At 35.4% G+C, this 16,206-nt stretch overlaps 1 protein-coding gene across 6 annotated transcripts in view; it reads left to right on the forward strand.

Annotated features, from left to right (window-relative positions):
• The window catches only part of CNTLN (centlein), a 199,375-nt gene that overhangs the window by 86,318 nt on the left and 96,851 nt on the right, over positions 1-16,206 (forward strand). For 4 of the 6 annotated variants that reach the window (XM_072860344.1, XM_072860352.1, XM_072860350.1 and 1 more), the window contains 2 exons: positions 4,836-5,009; positions 11,015-11,140. In XM_072860344.1, the coding sequence (XP_072716445.1) occupies positions 4,836-5,009; positions 11,015-11,140 (300 nt within the window). The remainder of the gene's footprint in view (positions 1-4,835; positions 5,010-11,014; positions 11,141-16,206) is intronic. The other 2 variants (XM_072860349.1, XM_072860351.1) reach the window with 2 other exon arrangements.

The raw sequence follows: 16,206 nt of genomic DNA on the forward strand, positions 1-16,206 counted from the left end.
GTAAACTCTCTTGTGTTGCTGAGAAAAGAAATTCTAACCTTTACTAAGCCACTGTGTGCCTATTGGCCAGTTTGTGGTTGAAGCAGCGTGAGCTTGCATCTTCTTACACAAAGACTGTGCAGGCTTTTTCTGTCTCCTCTGAGCCTGTGGTTTTAGTATAGTGCAGTTAGTGTTAGCACAGCTTTGTGCTGAGGAAGTTGAGGAGGAGCAGGAGTACACATAAAGCTGTGTTATTACTTCTGAAGCTTTTAGGTATCCATTCCCTTGACACCTGCTCTCTTTTGCCGGTTCAGAAAAGTCATGCAGAGTAGAAGTATGGCGGACCATAGCTGTATTTTCTCCATATTGTTTGGTACTGTTTGTGATCTCTGACAACAGTGGCATTGAGAAGGTGGCATTGGATTCCCTTCCCTAAGTACAGTGTAGATGGTTCCCCTGGTGGTACAGCTTTGTGGTGAAGGTCGTGCTTATGCTTCATCTTGATTAATGCATTCAGAAAACATCAGCTGTGTCTTACTTTGAAAAGACATATAAGCTTAAGAGGAGTGAGAATCTTTCTTGATTGTATTTGTTGTTTAAAACATAAATAAACCTCTGATATTTATTTGGAATATATGTTTTGCATGTTAAATTGAGTTTCAGTATGAAAAAATTATGTATCTGTTATGATAAAATAGCATATGATCTAAACTGATTTTGCTAAGTGAAAGAAGAAACCATTATTCTGTTAAGCTAGACTTTATAATGCAGGTAGGATCTAATCTAAGATGCTTAAACCTGAGAGAAAGCCTTCATTTGCTGCATTCAACATGTAGATGGATAGACTGTGAAGAGTGTCAACGCTATGTGTACATTGAAACTATCATCTCGTGGGAATTGTAGTTTTAGACATAGGATTCAGAATAGACTTTAGGAACTGAACCTTCATGCAACTCTTTATTGAGGTGAGTTACTATTTCAGTTCGTAAGATCAAAGATCTACAACGATAATTCTGAAACAGAAACTGTGGAAGAACCTGGTGCTGCCTCTTAGCATGTAACTTGTTTTTATATTTCTGGATTGCAGATTTCTGATCTTTACTATGAAACTGGACTACATTCTTCATACACAGCTTGGATGTTGAATGTTTTCTGCAGTCTTGAAACACAATATTGTGCTTTTTTTCTGATAATGTTAGGATTTTTAAATCAGAGCTCCACTATAGTGCAAATTATTTGCCATTTTGGCCTTACTAATTGTAATATTTCCCTTAGTTCTTAGATTACAAAAAAAAGTTCAGATGTAAAGCTAGAAAGTGAAAAGCCAAGAAAAGGTCACATTTCTTTCTGAGGATCTGATAAAATTGCACTTCTTTATTCATGCATAAATCTTGGAACTCTGGGTTGTTCATAAAGTCATGTTTTATACAGAAGGAACTGAGGTTCTCAAAATAGCCAAATATTTTCACTAAATAATTTGGGTTTGGTGATTTTTTTGCTCTTAACCTGGAACATAGAAGTGTAGTAACATACAGTTAAATAGACATGAATCTGAAACAAAAGACCAGAGAGATAAATTTCACCCAGCTTTCTGTCTTTGGAAGATCTCTTTTCATGTCTTAAAAATTCAGGTTTAAAAATTCTCTTGATATTTGAGTAAACAAAGCCTTCTGGGCTAGGAAATGTAGAAGAATATTTATAAAATACTGAAGGATATCTTAAATTTAACAGAAAATGATACCTGGCTCTTAAACTGGAGTCCATTGATAAGAAAAACCTCAATTTTTAAATGGATCTCTTCAGATTACATCTGGGTTCTTAGAATTCCTGAAACTGAAGAAATTTCACATGCATACTTAAATATTGAGCAGGTTTTGAGGATATATAGACCAAAATTATATAGCAAGTTCTGTATTGGTAACAGTGATCTGCTGCATATTTTGAGGGTAAACACATAGGCATTTTGCAGGTATAAGTTAAGATCTAAGACTGGTTTTGTTGGGTTTAGTTTTCCAGGAAGTAGGTGTGTGTATGCATGTGCACAAAGACTGTTGTAAGAGTTTTATTAGAAGCTGTGCCTTTACAGTATTTTAATTTGAAATAAATATCACTGCATGGTAATTTCTATATATCTCTTTTGGGAGAAGAGTAGGAAAAAAAACCCCAAAACAAATGAAGAACACTGTTCATATATTGGTCCTATTAAAGTCAGTAGCAGAACTTCATTGACATAGAGGAGCAAGGATGTGATACATTCTGTGACTCTTAAATGGATTTACATTTCAAAACACTCTGCATTTAATTTTTGAAAGAAGACGTTAAAAATTAGTGATACAGGAAGAAGTTAATCATTAGCTAAAATTGTGCAATTCTCAATGTTTAAAAGTCAGGACTTTTTAAAGTAACTGTAATATGAATTAAAGTGATTATAACAGATTGAAGCTGTTGATTCTTTTTTTAGTTACTAATGTAATTGTACAACTTATGTTACACATAGAAGTCTTTTTTTATGTACGGCTGAGAAATCAATAAAATGGGATGACTTGGTAGGTCTATTTCTCTTTTTTAATAAGAAAGAATAAAGTTCAAGTAAAAAAAAAAAATTATGTAACTTAAATATAGTTACACTTCCCTTATCTACTGGCACTATTTCTGTCTTCTAGGTTTTGTTGGATTTTTTTTCCTTTTTATATAGTGCTAAGGTTTTGGTCAAATGAGCAAAAAGCTCAGTTTTCTTTTAAATGTTCTTTTCAATGCATGGCTTGTATACTCTCCATTTTTCTATTTTCCTTTTTTTTTTCCTCTATGTAGAGTTTTCTTTTAGTTATAAACTGGCCTTTTGCTGATCATGGGTGGAAACGACATCTCTTTGCAACTACATATGGCCTAAATTATGCAAAATGAGCAACAGAAATTATTTAAGGAACAGTCAGCAAAAGCACGGGCAACTTTTGCTCTCTCACAACTTTCCTGTGCTTGTTTGTGGTATGAGGATTTGCGCTTTTTCTGAAATAAATGCTTGGTATTTCTAATTTCTGATTTATTTGTAGAAAGTGTGAGTTTATAGTATGCTTTATGAAAAGCTTCATAAGCTGCATAGAAAGAAATAAAATGGCTATGCATGTTAATCTGTTTCTGTCAAATACTAAGCTTCCTAGTTTTCTTGCTTGATTTTAATCAACTTTGGACCATCCCATTTCTTGATTAGCATGAATTCAGAGATTTTTTTGGTTTGCTTAACCTTTTTTACACTGCCTTTTCTGATTTTTTACACTGATTTTTCTCAGTATACCTGATTTGTTTTACTTGGGGCATACCAGTAAATGAGAGAGTAGGAACAGGTGATAATTGTACCAAATTCTTTCTTCTGTATTGAAATGAGTATTTGTCTTAAGAATATGCTCAAACAGTTGCAAGCAAGTCAGGTTGTGAGAACTTTGCTAATTAGGGAAAGCATGTGTAAAATAAAACTTTCAGTCAGTCTTGAGAAAGTTGTCTTCTGGATCAAGCTTTGTTGATTGAAGACTTTACTGTTTCCTAGCTGCTTGTCATTGCTGTCAGAGCACCACTGGCAATCTGAGTTTCATGAGTTTGCCCTAATCAGTGCAATACAAGGTCAGCTGGGTCAGCTCAAGCCACTTGCATTGACTTTTTAAACTAACCTGTCCTTTTACTTATGCAATTGATTAGGGAGTGGGTTTGCACCATCCCTTCTTGCAGCTATAGTGTTGGGGTGCTAACCTCCAGCTGCCTCCATGCATCGACCATGTGGGATTTATACTATCTTTGCCTGGCACAGCTGTTGCAAGGTGAATGTCTGTCCCCAGCCTTAAAGCACTGCGGAGAAGGTGTGAGCTAAAGCATTTCACTTTGTGATTGCCATAGACTGCCACAACAGGCATATTGTTAGCTTAGCATAAGCAACAGCAATGTTTTGCCTTGTGGATGTAACGCAGTGGGGTGTGATCACAGGCGGTTAATGAAAACTCAGCTGACAATGAGTAATTTATCAAGCCATGGTAACTTGACCACTCTTGGTCATGTGTACACACATGAGTCCACTACTGGAGATCGGGGATATGACTTTAAGATAGCTGGTACCAATGAAAATGTGTTTTGGTCTGAACAGGTTTTGGAACAGGGCCAAGGTGAGCAGTGTGCAGCAGTGTTGTATTGTGCCATGGAATTGCTGTGAATGGATTGATAGCTGGGAAGGGTCCTGGAATTCAATGCCTTCATGAAATGACATATCTGCTTTGAGTAACACTGTGATCTAGAATTACCATCTTATTTCTTCTGTAAGTCTTCAGTTTGACCACAACGCTTGTGCTGTCTGAGTTTATGGACATAGTGGATACATGTTGTAAATTTACATTAAAGAGGTACTTTTCTGAGGCAGTTTTTAACTAAGAATATCTTTATTGATGGAATATGCAGTAAAGTTTTTTTTTCCCATGTTTGATAGGCCAGTGATACTTACCAACTTGAAATTTCATCAGAAACAAGTCTGGGAGGTAGAATATTTTGTCAAGAAATTTTGACAACATGTGAGATACAAAATACCATAATAGAATAAGTTGCTGCAGAAGAAATGTCAGTACAAAACAACCATTGTTAAGACTATAAATTTGGATTCGGAAAATCTGCTGGTGGTGGTGTAAAAATGTTTAGTTAACACATTGGGGTCTGGTTTTGATTATGGATTAATGACTCATTTACAAAAGCAGGATTATTTACAGGTCTCACACGTTCCTGTAATATTGGTAATGTTGTGTTTCTCTAGGCAGTTTTATCTAAATTGTTACACTTCTGATCTTTTGTTAGTAATATAATATACCTGTACTATCATTTTCTAGGTATTTCAACAGCCTTCTTTAAGTGAGCTAGAGTGTCTTATTACAATGCAAAAATCTGAAATCGAGCTTTTACAGGAAAAATTGAAAAAAGCAAGTCTTAACCTATCAGAGCACAATTTGTACACTACAGAAACTCTGGAAAGCAACAATATAAGGACTGGAAGAAAGCATGAGGTAGGATAGCTTTATTGTCTTGTGTATTTGTGTCTAAGGCTGGTAAAGCCAAACATTTTTGCTCAAGGGTCCAGATAATAATTTTAATATCTGTTGATGCTGCTTATAATTCTGGGAGCTTGTTTGAATGGTTCTTGTGTTATCTGCCAAAGGCTTGTTAAAATAGCTGTTGGGAGTAGAAGGTTTTACCTTATTAAATACTGAATAAGGGATTTTTAATTAAATGAAATATTTGAAGGATAAATTCTGTGTAGGTTTGTTAAAATGAATATTTATCAGGTATTTTGTGGTGTTTATCAGAATGACCATCTTTCCCTGGAAGGAAGATGAGAGAAATATAAATTGTTATTATTATGATTTTATAAATGAAGAAGATTTTTTTTCCAAATTCTTGATTTTTAAAGTATGATGTAGTACTTTTCTATGAAGAATTACAACATTGTCCTTTTGAAGTTTATTTTCCTGAATTTTTATTACTCTGTATAATGCTGGACTGCCTCTTTCATGCTGACTTTCTGTTAAATTTAGGCACCAGGTAACAGTAACAGCTACAAACTATAGCTAATGAAATAGATCTCTAAGTAGTTCTATGGCTTAAATTGATTTATTAAATTAGCGGAAGTCATGATGTTTTTCAGTGTGTTCAGCCTCTTCCTCATCTAAAAAAATTTTTTTTTATTGTGGTTGTATAGAATATGGGAAAATTGGAACAGATTTCTGTAGCAAGGAAGCAAATAGGAATGTGCTTCTGTGTGGTATAAATAGTCTACAAGGGTGGACCAGCATGTTCTGCTTCCTTAGAAATCTCCTTGTTTTCCCACATTTGGTATCTCCTAACATTTCCTTTGAAAACTGTATTGCTTGTTCTTTCTCACTATCCTGCACTGTATGCTATTTTTGGGAAAAGACATATTTTAGAACACTTGTTTAGGAGCATGTGGTGGCGCCTCTGTGAAAATCTGTTTAAGAAAGGAAACGGTAGTGTGTGGAGAGGAGTCCATGCTGGAACAGGTTCTTCTGACAGGAACTGTGGCCCATGGAGCACTCACTCTGGAGCAAGTTTATCCTGAAGGACTCCAGCCTGTGGAGGGGCCACACACTGGAGCAGGGGAAAAGTGTGAGGAGGACGGAGTGGCCAAGGGGAGCTGTTATGGACTGACTGTAACCCCCCATTCCCCATCCCCTCGCGCTGCTCAGCAGGAGGTAGAGGAGTCAGGAGTGAAGTTGAGCTTGGGAAGCAGGGTGGGGAAAAGGTGTTGTTTTAATATTTTCTTTATTTCTTACTACCCAAATCTATTTTAAGTGTCAATAACTTAATTTTCCCTGAGTCGAGTCTGCCAATGACGGTGAACGGTAGGCAATCTCCATTTCTTTGTCTCAACCCACGAGCTTTTTTCATCCTATTTTCTCCCCCTGCCCTGGAGAGGAAGGAGAGTGAGTGAGCAGTTGGGTGGGTGCTTGACCCTTTGCCAAGGTTAACCCACCACAATGTCATTTCTTGTTTCCTCAGAATAATGTAAATGAGGGTACTGTGTTTGTCATGAACTGATCACTGTGTCAAGAATAAAGCAATTACCTCCCTTGAGTAAAACTAAATACAAACTTTTAAATTCTGTTGCAGAGAAACTTTTCCTGTTTGGATATGCAGATCCTAGTCATGCTCTTTCAATACTCAGGGTTGTTTGATATGTGCACTTTTTCACATGGGCACGCCATCTCTATTAAAACTTTTGGGAACTAAATTGACAGCCTACAAATCCTTTGTATTTAGGCAAGACAGTAAGGAAAATTGTAGAAACATTCCAGCTTTAGGATCACAAAATACACATATAAAATAGAAAAGATACTACTGCTATCTTTACTGATTTTCCCTTGTAATGACATATCATCCTGTTACCTTCTTGTTCAGTCTTTTATGACAAAAGGATTCATGACAGAAGTTATTAGCGCATGATTTGACAGGAAGAATATGTTGGATATACAATTCTTGTTTTACAGTGGTGATCCTTTCGGCTTCATAAAGACTCTGTGTCTTCACTTCACTTCACTTCATCCCCCCTTATGTGCCTTCCCAGGATACAAAGAAAAAATAAGCATGGAATCACTTATGATCAGAATGACACTGCTTTGATTACTTTCTGCTTTAAAAAGCCAAAGATTTTAAAAGAAGAAATAATTGGAAAGGTGTTAAAAAGAAGAGCCTGGGACAAAACAGAAACTTGCCACTAGTGTGATAAACTGGGACGTGTGGCCACATGACTGTATGCTTCCACCTATGTTTGGTTCTGCAGAATGCAGTGATATATGTATACATCTATAGGCTAGTGTTGGTTTTTATGAATTGCAGAAATTCAAATCCCTTGCCTACAGTCATACAGAGTAATAGAAACGACTAACTCTGCGAGACAGATGATGCAGTGGTTAAAAGCCTTGTTAAATGTGCATGCATGGTGTCATTTTTCTTGATACTGTTACGTGTGTACTCAGAGGCAAGTGTAACCCTCATAGTCCAGTGGAAAGTGGTACAGCTGAGTGCTGTTTTGTATGAAGACTTGTGAGTCAGTTGCTGGGTCTTCCTAGAACTCTTTTTGGAGCTTAAACTTTTTAACTTTGTGAGCTATGTCTGATTTCTGTTACCTATAAACTGCTGTCCATATGTCTGCTGGCCGACTCAGTAACACAGCCCGTGTTTTTTTATAGCTAAGCTTTCCCGTTGTATGATGCATGGGAGTTATAATTGTCTTTTATATGACATACATTGTATAGCATTCTTCTAAGTCTATAATGTCAAGATATTAAAAGGCATGAGTTAACTTGCAGTACTGATAAAGTTCCTGTTGAAACATAGTGAATTGAGAATTTGCCATTTTTCCTCTCCAAGAAACCCCACCTGTATCTTGTCAGCCTCTGGTTCAGCTTCAGCAAGGCTTCTGTTTCTTCAAGTGATAAAAACCATTAAGATTTCTGCCTACTGTCTTCAGTGCTGTATCCTGGCAGACATTGATCTGATCTGTGTGTGCAGAAAAGTTCTCCAACACATTTCAGTAAGAGTTCTGGCTTCCCTTGTTTGCTTTTTTTTTGACTTGTTGGCTCCATCCAACTCAAAACCTGTTGAATTCAACAACGTGACTATGTCCAGCTTCATCCCATGGTGTCTTTCATGGTGCAGATGGGTAACAGAAGGTTGTTTAGAGAGAGGCATCTTTTCTTTTTCTGCTTCCTGTACCTCCGTTAACAGTTAATGTGTGTCACATCCATTTATCAGCTATTTCTTTACATTAAATCTTCTGTCACAAAGTTTCATATCTATTAATATTATGAAGCCTGTTTATTTCTGGTTTTCTGCTATTTGGCTTAGTCTTTTGTAAACATGTTTTAGGATCATTTGATGAAAAATCTTCTGTTGTTGCCCTTTACTGACTTGCATTAGCATTCTTTGCTCATAAAACTGGACTTTTTCTTATTCCTAAACATTTAGGAAATGTTTAAAACATTACAATTTGTGTATATATTTAATGCAGGTATGTCTAAATTTACTGTAGAATTTGAGGACTGAATTAAAAATTAAATGCTTAAACCTAGCAGCAGCAGCAGCAAAGTTTGCAGTTGTGAGAAGGGCATTACAGATGCCATCTTCCAAATTGAGTTTTGCAGCAGTCCCAGGCAATCAAATTACAGTGTATTTTACTACACAGTCTCTTCTGTCTTGGTAGGAAAATTAAACTGTTTGCCTTCTTGGTAAAGATTGCCTTCGAACTACCTATGTGCAACTGTAAAGCCCAGACTCAGCTCCTTCTCTCCACAGACCTCTAGTCTGATCACTAAACAGGTAAAAACATATTTAAACAATAGAGTGTTTCTTAATGCACATCACCAATCCCACCTGTTTTCACAGAGAATTATTTCCATGCCCATGAATACTTAGAATTTTTCTCTATTTTTTTTCCATACCTTGGCCCTGTGAAAGAGATTCACAGCAGAATCCCAGGTAGCTATATGTAAAGTGTGTGTGTGTGTGTGTGTATGTGTATAAACAAACTGTTGTGTACTCATTGTATCTGATCACCTTTGATTAAAGCAGCAAGACTATGAATTTTACATTCCTCCATAGATCCTCTCTACCTAGTTATTCTTAGCAGTCTGGTGCTGGTTGGTCCACTTCTTTTCCTTTGTTGTCCTTCTCTTTGGCAACAAATGTGGTGCTTTGACCTTTTATTCCTGATTTCAGACAAATCATGTATTTTCCAAGTCTTCTGTATACAAACATAAAATTTAACTAGGAAAGATTTCTTGAAAAATAATGCATTCTGGATTTTAAGGAAAAATTAGTATGGGTATGCAATAATTAGGAAATGTGGAAGTTTTATTTAAGATCTTGGTTTTATTCAAGAAATCTGGGACTTTGAAGATGAGTAGATTTTTTCATATGTTGGTCTTGGGATGTTCTGCTTCAGAGACCTGAAAGGGATCAATTTGGTTTTATGCAATTTTAAAATCTTTACTGATTAATATCAGCATCTATTAACTGAAGTAAACTTTTGGATATCTCTACTATAATTATTAGAAAAAAAAAGTGAATCAGTAATCTTACTATTTCAAAGAGATCTACTCTTAGTACAATGTTATACTGACAATATAAAACCATAAATTCGGAAGTATTGTTTTAAATGTTCATTGGAACTTTCTTCTAGTTTCTTCTGTTATATAAAGGAACTGACAGGAATATACAAAATATGTCCATTTGACATTCAGGTTTTGAATGTACTAAAATTCTTTCCAGATGTTAGTTTTGGTTTGGGTTTTGGTTTTTTTTAAATCTCATTCAGGCACATTTCAGAAGCAAAAGAAACCCAAAGCCAAATGACAAAAACACCTTGGTAATATTTAAATTCTTAAATATGTGATACTATTATTTTCTGATATTTCATGATATTATTTTTTTTCTTCTTCTTGGAAACAGATATGATTTAAAGTGAAAGTGTGGTATACAGTGTCTTGTAAAGATTTAATACTGGAAGGTAGTGGTCAAAGAAAAAAATGCCAGTTGCTTATTAAGATTCTCTTTAAGATTAAATTAATTTAATGGAATAGTAAAAGTGTTGAAATATATAGTATTCAAGAAGACTTTATCCTGAATTCCTTTTGTTGTAAATCAGTTATTTTACAGTGAAAATGGCAGCATGCAACAACAATAATCACAATTAATCTTGAGTTTTTGTTTGACTTTATGTATTTGTGTAATAGCATTTTACCTTATCGTTAGTATTTATTAGTTAGTAACTACCTTATGTTAGTCTTTCTCTGTCCTTAACCAAAGTTATTCAGAAAATCAGAAGTCTGATTTGATGAGGTCTTTCTTTCTTTGCCGTAAGGACATATGACATAGAATGAACAAGAAAGCTGCCCAGTTTAAGTGTTACTTTCGCATATTCTTTCTCCAGATTGCTATATGAAGCTGTACATAATATAAACACATATTCTTGTCTCTAGTTAGTCACATTATAGTTAATGACCATATGGTCATTATGGTATAAGATCTACTGTCTGTTGTATTTATATTCCTCAAGCATATTGTTCCTTCAACTTCACAGTGTGTTAAACTATTTCAAAGGGAAAAAAATCCTTTCCCTCTTGTTTCTGGTTGTCCTATCAAGTGTAACCTTGGACCCTTATAGAGCAATTAGACCAGCCTCTATCCCCTCCTTTGTAATGAGGTTTCTTGCATTTCTGAGTCTATAACCCTTTAGTCTTCCCTAATGGGACATCATTATTCTGAAAGAAACAATGTAAATGTAAATGAATATTCTCATTAACGAGTCACAGAGAAACCTTTAGTGGTAGCGCTGTGGTAATTCTGCTTGTTATTTCTCTGGTATTCCATGCAGATTTTTTTTTTTTTTTATAATTCATTATTAGTATTCAAAATTACTTCTTCTTTAATTCTGCATGTCTTTCATAATCCGGTGTTCCAACTAGTTCAACCATGTCCTTGTTTTATTCTCCAGGAACCACCTGTGAAACGTTCAAGGTCTCTGTCCCCAAAGAGCTCTTTTAGAGAGTCAGAGGAGCTAAGGAAGCTTAAAATAGCTGAAAGGAAGATTGAAAACTTAGAGAAGACACTACAGCTAAAGGTGAACGTTAAAAAAATAAAAATAAAAAAACCCCTCTAGCTATAAGCTTGCATAGATAAAGATATACCAAAAATAAACAGACATTTTAAAAATGCAAAATGCACCTATCGTTATGGACTGTAAGTGTGTTAGCATAAGAGAGCACTCTCCATTAGTTTGCCTTTTTCCTTTACTGCTAGGAATCTTGTGTTGGTACTCCTGCAGTCCTATAGAAGCCTAATTCGAGCTGTCATCAATAATACGTGCTTGTTAAATACATTTTCAAAATTTCTGTCTGAGAATATATATTCCAAGAAATTCATGTGTTCATATAGAATTAAAGTGAAGCAGAAAGTACAAAGAAATTTTTTTTTTTTACAGTGAAGCCAGTATTTTAAAATGCTGAAGTCAATTACTTAGAACAGATTTGCCCCTTGTACTCTTAGAAGTTATGGCTCAGAAATTGTTGTTCTAACAAATGCTATAAAAAAACCCCCAACAAACACCACCCCACCCCACGCCAACCCTTGGTAGAAAAGCTTAATTGAGCACGTATTACAATTTCCAATTTTGTCCCCATTTTATAGGTTTTTGTTGGTTTGATTTTTTTACTTCAAAAATAGTACCTTTTGAATAACCTATTGGTTTCAAGTTGCACCTCAGAATGCAAAACCCAGACCCTGAGTCACATTTTCTTAACCATTTACAGTTCATACTCTCCTCCTTTCCCTTCCCCTTTCCTTCAGAGTTATGGAATTTGAAAGGTATTTTCAGTATATGCAGCCTAAAGCAGAACTGGTTATATTTAACATGCTGTGATAAATGTCAGGTAAGTGAAAAAATTTGGGGAGCCCTACAAACCATAGTCCTGAGCTCTTGCCTCATGCAAAAAGACACTCATATGTGGTAAGTCAATTTTAGAAAAAATGTGAATGGGAATTATATTTTAGCACAAATGCAAAAGTTCATCACCCTGTATACTTGAGAGAGTTTAATGTAGTGTCTTAACACATGCAGAGTATATGAACAGGAAATATGATTTAGACTTCAAATTCAGTCTTACAGGCTGTCTTACTCCTTGTTCCTGGGAGTCAGAAGATTAATTTTGTTTTGTCTTTTCTCTCTGTTGAGAAATCTAAAGCATGTCCTACCAGCTCTACCTGAGAACTGGCCTTTGGCAGGCCTCCTGTTTGTTACTCTTAGTTGGCCTGCCAGACACTGATGCTACAGATTATTCTGGCACTGTGGACTACAGCTGCTCCGCCCTTGGCAGCAAAGCTTACACATCAGTGTGTATGGTTATTGTCTTAAATGATAGAGAGTTCCACATTTCTCTGCGTTTTCTTCTGGAAAGAGGAGTGAAGAGAAGCACTGTGATTTTCTAAGCACATACAGAAGAGAAAGGAGTGTTATTCTCTCTGCGTGAACTCATAACATAATTTTTACTATTTGCCATACTGCCTTTGTCATTTCTTCCATTTCATCTTCAAAGCACAATTTAGGAATCTGTGCAGCTTTATTATGTTGCAAGTGTGGGATCTCTATTTATCACAGCTGTTAATCCATGAGGTCTTTAAGTGCTAAGTCTTTTATCTCCCCTTGAAACTGAATATATGAACTCCTTGCATTTTCTCTAGGAAGCCTACTTGGCTTCTTTTGCAGAATGCTTTAATTGATTGGAAAGAAGCCGCAGAGGCCTAGGTCAACATATTAAACACTGTTATGGCACTACATTCAGAATTCAGTGAGGCTATTGTCAGTATGACAGTGAACTCAGGTGTCATAACATTAACATCAGAATAATTCTATTGGTATTGTATGATTTCTTGATATTAGCTTCCTCTCAGGCATTGCTTCCAACAAAGAATAATGCATGTGATCAACATTTTCAAAACTGGCACTTGCATTATTGCCTCCTCAAGCAAAGTGTTGGCTGTATGATTACTTGAAATATACTTGCTCAGAAAAATGTTTGCTCTAGCAATAAACATACAGATGATGCATATCCTGAAGATGAAATTGTGACTTTATCCATTGGTCCTTCTGCAAAATCGGTAACACTTAAAAAAAAAAAGATGCACGGCTTTATTTATGGGGTTTTCAGGAACAGGAATATTTGATGCCCCACTCGGTGTTACAAAGGAACAGAAAAGGGCGAGGTCCCATTCATAGGATTTTCCAGTTCTCCTCAGCTGGCTCATTTCTGGCCAAGGAAAGTTGGCTCTTACTGTCTTCATTGCTAATATAAATAGGGTAATCATGTAAATTCAGAATGTCTATAGTTTTGGTACAGAATCGGCTTCATTTCTGCACTGCAGGACATAGTAAAACATAACAGAGCATGCCTGATTCCACCCTTGTTTAGGGAAGAGAATGTAAGAGTAAATAAGAGTATTTCATGGATTTTGAATAACAAATTATGAAGCTGGCACTTAGAATAGTGCAAAGCATAAGTACATCAATCTACTGTTGGTCTTTAAGAAATGGGCAGGAGTTTGGTTGCCAAGAGTTAGATATTTGATACGAACTAAGAATATGTTCTCTTCTCCCATATTACGTTTCTAGAACTGTGATCTCTGGCATAGCCTAGAGGAGATCTTAGTGGCTTTAACTGCAAAGTTTTCAAAAGCAATAGGAGATCATTGCTTTGAGTTTTCTCACCCTTTTAGTTTAAAGTTCTAAAATTTTGGAGATAATTAGAACTAGAATATGTAGACCAGTCTTCAGGGCCACCTTAATACTTGTTTATGTGAGTGAGGGCACACTGTTATATTTAGTATAGATTTCATAAATAGTCCTGTTCCATGTATGGTGTTCAGATGCCAAAAATGTATTAATATTGTGGCTTTTCCACATAACTACTTTTATTTGTAATGGTCAGGTTCCTCACTTCTTGTCAGCCTAAGAATAGTAGTCAAAGAATTGAATCAGTGTATTTTTTTAATTCCATTTTAGTTAAATTTTTACAGTAACAGAAGTTGTTACAGGTCAATTTCAACAAAATTTTGAAGTAGCGGTTAGAATCTTTTGGCTTGTCTGAGCTGCCTGCAAATAGCAAAATGACTTTTTTTCACAGGCAGTTGGGTTTTTCCTCCTGCAGATTGGACTTTGTCTTTTTGTCTTTCATTATTGCATGGGAAGTACTATAGAATGGCAGTGGAGAGCTGGAGAAGAACCTGGAGATCCAGCACTGCTAGAGATGGTTGTTCTGTCCCATTTCTGTCAATATATAGAAAACTGTATACAAGACAGTTTAATTATTAAAAAATATAATGTAATTCAATCAGAGAGATTTGGAACTAACTGAGATTATGGAAATTAGTGTAAATTTAAAGTTCTGAAGTGTTTAATAATTCAATAAAAGAGAGTGATTAGGACAGTTAATTGTCTAATTTCTATTTCCATGAGAGCAGAGCAACTGATAAGGGAAGGAAATAAGTGTAACAGAATGGATAATGGAACAGGTAAGCAATAATGAAAAATATAGATTCATAAATAGGAAAGGCCAAATTCTACACTTGGTTGCATCTCTAAAAGGGCGTTGACACTAATAAACTTCGGAGGATTTATGCTGAAGATGTTATTTTCCAATACGTTGCCAGACTTGATCAGTTTTCACTGGCAATATCAAACAATTCCAGAATAATGATTTCATGAACTTCTCTTGAAAACATAGCATCTATAATCGGATTCTTATAAAAATTTCCTGTTGTAGTGTCAAGCAAAGCTTGGTAATAGTCTCTATGTCCTTTGTCATAAATTTATTGCACTATTTGTGTGATTGTTTTTAATATCATTGTAGTATTTGTATAAGCTACTTAAAACCAGTCAGAAGTACTTTTAAAGCAATTCAAAATTTATAAATGTATCTGGTTTAGAGGTTGTTTCAGAAAAAAACCCCACTGCATTGAAGAAATATTTAACAGTAAGGTCACTTTTGTACCTGCTTCTATTCCTAAATCTGGAATTTGGAATATAGTAGCATCTGAAATTTTAGCTGGTATCTTTCAGCTTTGTTTATGCATCATGAAAGCTGGGCTACATCTTAGAAGACAAGCTTAGTCTAGGTACTTTGTAGTTAGCACTACTGTAAAAACCCTTGCCATGTTTTTATAGTGGGATTTAAGTTTTATTGTTCACAGCTCTGACTATTGGTGTATCTTATTTATTGACTAATGCTGAAAAGCCCTCCTTGCATATAAGCAGTAAATGCATGCAAATAAAGTATTGTGATTTACTTAGAGATTAAGGAACATGTTCTGTAGTTGCTCTACAAGTAGAGCTCCCATTGAACTGGAAATGAAGCACTGAGGGCGAATTTTACTACAGGATAATGTCTGGTGAATTCTTTACTGCTGTATGCTAGAATTTGACTTGCTCTAAACTGTGAAATGTCCTCTTCTTAATGTTCATTTTTTTCAGAGCACAGTATTGTCACTTAGGAAAATCTTTTTTTAAACTCGCGTTATGTTATCCTGTAATGTAAATCAAGGTATATCTTACTTTTCATTATGTAAAAAGAGAGTACGTTTTTTCATATGGTTTTGATTATATAAAAGCTATTGCAAAATTTGTTTTTATTTCTTGTTTGTTATGTAACTAGAGGACAAAGTCTGGGTGTTGCAGGTTTATATATATTTACAGAAATAATATATGAGGAAATCCTGAACCCATTTAAATTTAGGGTTTTTTGATGTGGACCTCAGTGTGGCCAGTGGTTCCCTCGAAAATACGTAGATTAGTTTTCCATGGGGGGCGAAAAAAAAAAAAGAAAAAAGTAGTTCGGAGGAAAAGACAGTGCCAACAATCCTTTTTCAGTCTATGTATTTTTAGGTGTATTAGCCCAATGCATTCACAAGATGAAAACTGACAGTTTGGTAGTAAATTTTTTAAAACTTCTCAGTAGCATGGAAAAAAATATTGAAGTAAATTTTGCCAAATTAGCAAAATTTGCCCAAGCAGCAATAAGAAGAATTTGACCCCAGGGCCTGTGATTCCTGATCTTTCTATTTAGATTTCTGAGGCTCTTAATAGTCACTTAAACAGAACTTTTGTTTCATGTGATCTGTGTGAAAGTCTCTTACATT

The sequence above is a fragment of the Ciconia boyciana genome, chromosome 4 (genome assembly GCF_034638445.1).
Source record: "Ciconia boyciana chromosome 4, ASM3463844v1, whole genome shotgun sequence".
Taxonomy (NCBI): Eukaryota; Metazoa; Chordata; class Aves; order Ciconiiformes; family Ciconiidae; genus Ciconia; species Ciconia boyciana.